The sequence below is a fragment of the Festucalex cinctus genome, chromosome 1, assembly GCF_051991245.1.
Source record: "Festucalex cinctus isolate MCC-2025b chromosome 1, RoL_Fcin_1.0, whole genome shotgun sequence".
In the NCBI taxonomy this organism is placed as follows: Eukaryota; Metazoa; Chordata; class Actinopteri; order Syngnathiformes; family Syngnathidae; genus Festucalex; species Festucalex cinctus.
Genome location: NC_135411.1, coordinates 5848801 through 5857080, shown reverse-complemented (window position 1 = coordinate 5857080; position 8280 = coordinate 5848801). Strand labels below are relative to the sequence as shown.

Genomic DNA, 8280 nt, shown 5'->3' with positions numbered 1-8280 from the left:
TGTTTCCACAGCGTCTGTAATGCGCAGAGGCTGATTTGCCATGGACGGTGCAGCGTGACAGCAAAACAAAAAGGGAGAGCAACTTAATTCCACAAAGTCAACATTTATTCTAAACAACACAAAGAGAGAGCGGGCTCGACGCCACCGCGCATTATAATTTCCGTTCAGGGCAATACAATCAAAAAAACATTCCTCTCCAAAAGGGAAAAAAAAATACTTTGTTGGCTCTCGGACCCGGCCGGAGCCGGAAGGTTGGCCGCAGCATCACCTGTTCAACACCTGTCGGCAGGCAGATGCACCAGGTCCACCTTCGGCGTTGAGAGTTGGAGGAAAGAGCAGGCCAGAACAAAAACAGGCAGGAGTCCAAAGTCCAGCTGAACAACAAAAGCGGCTTTATTGGCAAAAGCACGCTGAGACCATTCAATTTGCGCAAATGGAAAAAATCTGACCATCTCAGGAAATGCAACAGTTTATAAAGCACCATTTATGGTACAACCTCTTTTTCCTGATAGGCTATCAAACACTTGCCTGCCCACTTCACACTTAGATCTCATTGGCAAAGTAAAGTCTCGGCCAAACCCACTTGTCATGAGATGCAGTTTACTGAGTACTAATAGTGTCCGCTTTCGACCACTAGGGGGTAGCGTTAGCTCAGTTTTGTGACTTCTACTGGTATCCAATTGTTACAAAGTGGTCAGCAGATTAAGCCCCCCCCCCATTTCTGAGACCAGAACTAGTAATGGGTTTTTACTGGTATCACAAGGATTTATTCATACATACAAATTAAGGTGACCTACCATTTACATTGTATAATCGAGTGAATTAACTCAAACTAGCTTTTACAGACATCAAAGTAATGACATTCTTGCTCTGAGCATCTTCCCAACAGCTGGCAGTCGTAAACCCTTCAGGATGTCACTTTGTTCATTAGCTCTAAGCGTGAAGGAGCAGTTTCCCAACAGTTAACAGTAGTAAGCTTTCAGGTTTTGACACCTTTACCGTTTTTTAGAGACATAGAGACGCCTAGGCAGCTGTGGATCGCCTTTTACTGGTTTTAAACGATTGGGCATATGTGGTTTCGGGTCCAGCCGGCGCCTTAGTTACAAAATTATTAGAAGTAAAATAAATGATTATAGGATGACAAATACATGAAATAAATGATTGTAGCATAACTAATACATGATTCCCTTTGTGACAAGACAGGATACACGCTGGCATTTAATTTCCTGAAGCTATTGAAACATAAGTAGCAGTCATAGAATTGTTTAACATAAAAGGGGTGTCACTCGAACATTTGGCCTAAAACAGGTAAATGGTTCAAGAGACAGCACCAAAAATCAGATCCCACAACTTCTACACAAAAAACAAAGAAGCGCCACGTGGCGCGGTGCATACAACATATTAAGAACATTTTGGGGTTGACTTCCCCTTTAAATTTTGTTGCTGTTAAATTTTTGGGTCTAGGGGGGCTCCATGCAAGATATCACCTCGTTGGGTCTCAATGTGCATGAGAAAGATTCGAGATCAGCGAAGGAGGATTTGATTCATCATGTCATGATGTCCCTCAACAAAATGCAAATTCATTTTGATTTGTATTTCATGTCATTCTTTACATTTTTTTTCTAATATTCCTCTTTATCATTTTCAAAATCAGCGTCCATCACTTTTTTCTTCTCTATTTTATTCAAAATCATTGACACTTTTACAAAAAAGCACAGCCTCACTCCCTTTATTTTTATATTTAAGCTTCAAAGATGGCTGCTATTGTCACCAGCACACTCGTGTCTCTCAGCAAGCTTTTTACAAGAGAATCTTTGAGCACAAATACTGCAACTGAACGGTTCCTTCCCAGCGTGTTTTCTTGTGTGGCGTGTGAAAAGTGACTGCTGGGAGAAGCTTTTGCCACAGTCTGAGCAGGAAAAGGGTTTCTCTCCTGTGTGTGTTCTTGTATGGATTCTTAAACCACCCTTATGAGAAAAGCTTCGTCCACAGTCTGAGCAGGCAAAAGGTTTCTCTCCAGTGTGTGTTCTTGTGTGTGTTTTTAAACTTCCCTTTTGAGAGAAGCATTTGCCACAGTCTTGGCAGGCAAAAGGTTTTTCTCCAGTGTGCGTTCTTGTGTGGATTGTTAAATGTGACTGCTGAGAGAAACCTTTGTCACAGTCTCGGCAGGCAAAAGGTTTTTTTCCAGTGTGTGTTCTTGTGTGGATTGTTAAATATGACTGTTGAGAGAAGCTTTTGCCACAGTCTGAACACAAAAAAGGTTTTTCTCCAGTGTGTGTTCTTGTGTGGATTATTAAACTAACCTTATGAGAAAAGCTTCGTCCACAGTCTGAGCAGGAAAAAGGTTTCTCTCGGGTGTGTGTTCTTGTGTGTGTTTTTAAATTTCCCTTTTGAGAGAAGCATTTGCCACAGTCTGGGCAGGAAAAAGGTCTTTCTCCAGTGTGTGTTCTTTTGTGTGTTGTTAAACCCTTTTTGTCAGAGAAGCCTTTGCCACAGTCCGAGCAGGAAAAAGGTTTTTCTGAAGTGTGTGTGCTTTTGTGTCTTGTTAAATGTGACTTCAGAGAGAAGCTTTTGCCACAGTCTGGGTAGGCAAAACGTTTTTCTCCAGTGTGTTTTCTCAAGTGAACTTTCAAATACCCTTTTGAACTGAATGTTTTCCCACACTGAGAACATTTGCAGCGGTTGTTGTCAGCATGGTTACGTTTAGCGTATTCATCGTCGTCGTCGTCAGTGTCAGCAGACTGTGACCTTGTGTCATCACTTTGTGCTTGTGGTGGTCCCCACTGGTCTGCATCACCTCCTGTCTTCATGTGTTGAGTTGAGCTGCTGCTTGGAGGCTCCGCCCCTCTGTCCTCCTCATGCTCTCCGTTATCATCACTCTTTAAAGCAACAAAGGTCAGTGGTGACTTGGTGACATCATCCTCAACCTCCTCTTCTTTGACACGAAGGGGCTCTTCCTCCTCTTTAATGTAAGCATGCTCTTCCTCCTCCTTTTTAACATGAAGAGACTTCAGTTCCTGCTTCTCAGGACCAAGATATTTTTCACCAACATCTGCAAGACACAAGAAGACAAATACACATTTGGTTTAGTTCAGTCAAATCTAAAGCGCGACTTGACGTGTATTGTTTCTACAGTGGCACCTTGACTTGGGCACAGCTGCTGAGGAATGTGTAGCAATTGTGCACTCTGTTTGTTAGCAGCTAGCAAGCTAAGATAGCTTGAGCAAGACGAGTATATGCCGACACAAACGATTTAATGAATGACAATTTACACCACGAAAGTAGTGATCGACGTACTGTTTCAGCCATTTGGTTCAGTTAAGTCAAATCTAAAGCGCGACTTGACGTGTATTGTTTCTACAGTGGCACCTTGACTTGGGCACAGCTGCTGAGGAATGTGTAGCAATTGTGCACTCTGTTTGTTAGCAGCTAGCAAGCTAAGATAGCTTGAGCAAGATGAGTATATGCCGACACAAACGATTTACTGAATGACAATTTACACCACGAAAGTAGCGATCGACGTACTGTTTCAGCCAAAAAACAAAATACCTTAAGTTTCCACTTTCACTTTGCCCTCCATTTTTTCGTAGCTAGCGGCTCCAAATGAGGGGGTAATATTGTTGTGGGGTAATATTGAGCAATAACATTGATATGTACAATATTAAGTTAATTCAAAACCAAGGAAAGGTTGAAATAGAGGAAAAAAGGTGTGTCATCGAGCAGACATGCCACTTTGAGCCAATACTCATTTGGGGTCAATAGATCACATGACCTGGAAGCTATTGAGCTAAACTGCTAATATTTAAAGAAAAAAATAGAAAAATAAGTAGTGGTCTAAACTGAAAAAATAAGAGGTGTGTATCATCTATCAGACATGCCACAATGATGCAACATTGATTTGGGGTCAATAGGTCACATGACGTAATCTATTGAGCTCAAAAGCTAATATTTACAAAAATAATTAACTCATTCACTGCCTTGGACGAGTCAGTTCGTTAAAGTGAAAAATAGCGCCCCCCGCCTTCGACGAGTTAATTCGTCAATCTCTTTTTTTAATGGCAAGCTGTGGATAAAGGTCTGGTGCATCAGATGTGTGATTTTCAAGGTTGTAGCCTATTTACTTCCACCACTAGATGGCAGCACTGCCTTGGGAGTGAGCTTATCCAACGTGACGCACCAACGGAAGTTGAGGAGTAGTTGTGGAGCGGAGCAGAGCGGAGCATATTAGCATAGCAGAGCATATTAGAATAGCAAATCCAGCATTATGTCTACTTTTAGACAGCTTACACTGGAGGAGAGTTTGTTGAAACCAAAGTCCAGCCAGAAACGTGGAGGATCGTCATCTTTGAACGAAAATGACGATCAAAGAAGGGAAAAGAGGACGTTGAGGAGCAAGGTACCACGTGTGCAAACGGAGCCGCATGTTAGTCAACCCGTGAGCTCACAAGGCAGTCAGGAGGAGTCTGTTGCTGCATCCATCGATTCCACTGAATGGACGGACACGTCATGCGACTCATCGGATGAGTATCTGCCCACAAAAACCCCTGAATGGAGCGAAGACTCGGACACATCGCAGAGTAGCGATGACGGTGAGAGCTAACGTGCTAACTCGCTAACTTTTCCTTTACTCGCGATCTCCTCGTCTTTCCGTTACATGCACTTCATTTATTACACTGTTGCCACAGTTGCCATTACTAACAGCTGTACAGATGATGCATTTTATTGCTGTGGACGTAAATGTGTTGTCATAATGAGCTAACTTGCGCGATCGTCAAATCCTGTACGAGTTGTGTTTTTCTGTCGATGTGGGTGGGGATAAAAATGTGATACGGAGTACAGCATTGATGCTAGAAGGACGAGTTAGTCTTATTTATTGTTCTTCTTTCAGTGATCGACATCTGTGCATGTATATAAAAAGCTAGACTAAGTCAAGCAATGAGGAGAAAATGAAAATAGTGTAAATCTAAGTGTATGAAAGGGCAGGAAAATGTTTAGCAAAGGTAAAGAGGAAAAAAAAATCCAGGCAGCAGTAAAAATCATATGCTTCTATTATTTACAGAGGGGCCATCCACCAGTCGGGTCTCACAGATTGGCAGAGCAAAGAGAGGTAAAATAAATAAATAAATAAATAAAAATCCGCAAAAAAATATAGCAATAAAACAAAAAGTAATCTTTTGATTCTATGTTTCACAGCAGGTACATCCAGAAATACTGCGGCTGCTTTGGGTGGGGCTAAAAGAGGTAAAAACGTTTTTAGTACAAATCACACCACATCAATAAATAAAAATTTCATGGTATTTATTTTTCTGTAATTTACAGTTGGATCATTGAACCGAAGTGAGGATCAATCCTGGAAGCAGACAAACTGGAGGCCCAAAAGGATTCGCTTCACCGCTAAGCCCGGACCCCAGGGCTCTGCTGCGGAGCTGGAGTCAGACCTGCCGGTGGATTTTCTCGAGCTTTTCATCACCAATGAGCTGCTGCAGCATATTGTTGATGAGACAAATGCCAACGCGCTTGATTCGTTGCAGGAAAACCCCTGCGGACTTCCATACAGTAGAAGTCACGACTGGAGGCCACTTACTGTAGAAGAACTCAAAACCTTCCTTGGCCTAAGTTTCATTACAGGGTTCATCAAGAAACCTGTCTTGGAAGACTACTGGAGTGTAGAGGAGTTTGAGAGCACACCTTTTTTGGACAAACAATGTCCAGAAATAGATATCAAATTATTTGGAGGTATTTGCACTTCAATGGCACTGCACATGATTCATCAGACAAAATGCACAAGGTCCGCCCAGTCCTGGACTATGTAGTGGCCAAATTCAAAGATCTGTACACTCCAAAACAAAACATTTGTATAGATGAGGGCATGATGATGTGGCGTGGTTGGCTCTCCTTCAAAGTGTACAACCCCCAAAAACCCATCAAATATGGGATTAAATCATATATTCTTTGTGATTCTGAGACTGGCTCCTGCTTCAACTTGATGCCATACATCGGTGTATCCCATACCCTGCCTGACATTGTTTTTACTTTACTTGACCGCCTCACAGGTCAGGGATATACCCTATTTATGGACAATTTCTATAACTCTATTGGCCTCTGTGAGCGTCTTCTTTCAGCAAAGACTAATGTGTGAGGGACACTCCGAAAGAACCGTGGGGAGCCTCAGCTCATAAGAGAGGCAAACAAGACAAGCTTGGGGGCAAATGGCAAGCTTGTCTGTCACAATGACAAGGTGATGGTTGTTGCATGGCAGGACAAGCGGACTGTCAAGATGGTGACAACCTGCCATAAAGACAGAACGCATCCTGTCGAAGTGTGGCAGAAGGGGAACAAGGAAAAAGTCACCATTCTCAAACCGGAATGCGTTGCGGAGTACAATGCTTCAATGAATGGGGTGGACAAACTAGATCAAAACATTGCTTATTACTTCCTCAGGCGCTCTGTCAATTGGTCAATGAAGTTTGTCACTTATCTTTTTCAATTGTGCATGTTCAATGCACATGTTTTATACAGAGTCAAAAACCCACAGAAGCCTGCAACCTTACTTGCGTTTATAAAAAAAAGGTTGTTGTTTCATGGACCGTGAAAAAGCAAGTTGGACAGGGTGATGATGAGCAAGCTGTGGGGAAACAAACAAGGGCCCCATACATGAAAGACCCGGAGAGCAGGCTTGATGGGCAAATGGGCAGACATCGGCTGGAGAAGTTGGTGCCCACCAGCAAGAAGTTGGTGCCAACAAGAAGGTGTCGGGTGTGCCAACGAAAAGGCCTAAGGAGGGAGACCACCATGTGGTGTGCATCTTGCCATGTACCCTTGCACCCAGGAAGCTGCTTCACATCATACCACACCAAAAAACACTACACATCTTAGGGGCGATACACATTCTCTCACATGCACACGCACACATGCACACACACACCCACACACTTGTAAATAGTTGAAAGTTCATACAAGCAGTGCACACCCACATACTCATGCATATGCACAAAACATGTATATAGTTCAAAATGATTTTTTTTTTTGTAAATATTGTAAATAGTTGTATTGTTGTATGTAGTTCAAAAATTTTCCCACTTGTATATGTAGTTCAAAGTTTTTTTGTTTTGCTTCATCTGAATTGTCAATAGTTATCAATAAATTTACCATCAAAATACATTTTTCTGTGTTTTTTATGTTGTTGTAACGAAGGAAAGGACTGTTCAGATGTTTGAGATGCTACAAAAGCAGAGAGTATTGGCATCAAAGTCAAAATTTAACTCAAAAGGAACCTTTTCACAAAAAGCTGTTTTTCTCCGTTTTCTAGTCAAAAACAGAAAAATTGGTTAAACTTATTGTTCTATTGCGAATAACTAGAGAAGGGAGAATGTTAGAAACTTACTTTTTTTTAAATGAAAGAAGAGGGTTTAACCTTTCATTTGGTTCCATGTATATATACCTATAGAACAAAATATTCTGTGTGTCTTCAAAAATGAGTCAAAATCCTCAAAAATGGCTGGCAAGCTGAAGCTCGCTTTTCTGAAAATGGCTGGCAGTGAATGAGTTAAGGACCCACCACACTGCTGAGTATGCGGCGTTTGAAGTTAGCAACCAAGCTAAGGCTAACTTAGCTAAAGCTAGCGCCAGCAAGGAGCCAGACCATGGACCACTGTTGGCGCTTATGAGCAGCGAAAGGAGCAAAGCTACCACGAGAAAAATAATGGAGTTCATGGCATTAGATGACCAGCCTTTTTCGGTCGTGGAGGACCGAGGCTTCAGAAACCTGATGCAGCACTTGAGCCGGCGATATGATTTGCCAAGTCGAAAATACTTTTCAGAAGTTGCATTACTGGAGTTGTTTAAAAAAAAGTTTGGAGCCATACTCACAGCCTGCTTGGAGCCGATGCAAAGACACTCAGCTTTACAACAGATATCTGGACTTCTGACTCAAGTTTAATGTCGATGTTGAGTCTTACGACGCAGTGGGTAGACAAAAAATTTCTTTCTGCCCCATGCACAAGCATTGAAAGCGAGCACCTGTTTAGCTTAGCTGGTCATGTGGTCGATGAAAAAAGAAGTCGTTTGTCTGGTGATAAAGCAGAGATGCTTTTGTTCATCAAGAAAAACCTTCCATGAATGCAGAAGTGACTGCAGTTGTGTTGTTGTGACAACTTGTTGACTTTGAAAATGTTGTGCATGCTGCACTTTTTTTTTTTTTTTGTAGAATGTTTTACTTTCGGATGTTTTGATCATATAAGTTGGTGCAAGATATTTTGGGATGGATATTTTACATCAAGA

At 42.0% G+C, this 8280-nt stretch overlaps 1 protein-coding gene across 1 annotated transcript; it reads right to left on the bottom strand.

The window, feature by feature from the left end:
- Positions 1-89: 89 nt before the first annotated feature.
- LOC144013666 (uncharacterized) lies at positions 90-4536 on the bottom strand. Its single transcript, XM_077512786.1, has 2 exons — positions 4178-4536; positions 90-3052 (listed from the first exon to the last, which is right to left on the bottom strand). The coding sequence occupies exons 1-2, from the start codon at positions 4239-4241 to the stop codon at positions 1749-1751; spliced, it is 1368 nt and encodes a 455-aa protein (XP_077368912.1). The 5' UTR covers positions 4242-4536; the 3' UTR covers positions 90-1748.
- Positions 4537-8280: the final 3744 nt, after the last annotated feature.

Excerpts from the sequence above, each read along its gene's own strand:
- LOC144013666 (XM_077512786.1), bottom strand. The coding sequence starts at position 4,241 with ATGCTCTGCTATGCTAATATGCTCCGCTCTGCTCCGCTCCACAACTAC. Across the intron at positions 3,053-4,177 it reads CTACTCCTCAACTTCCGTTG|ATGTTGGTGAAAAATATCTT; the intron begins GTGCGTCACGTT and ends TGTGTCTTGCAG.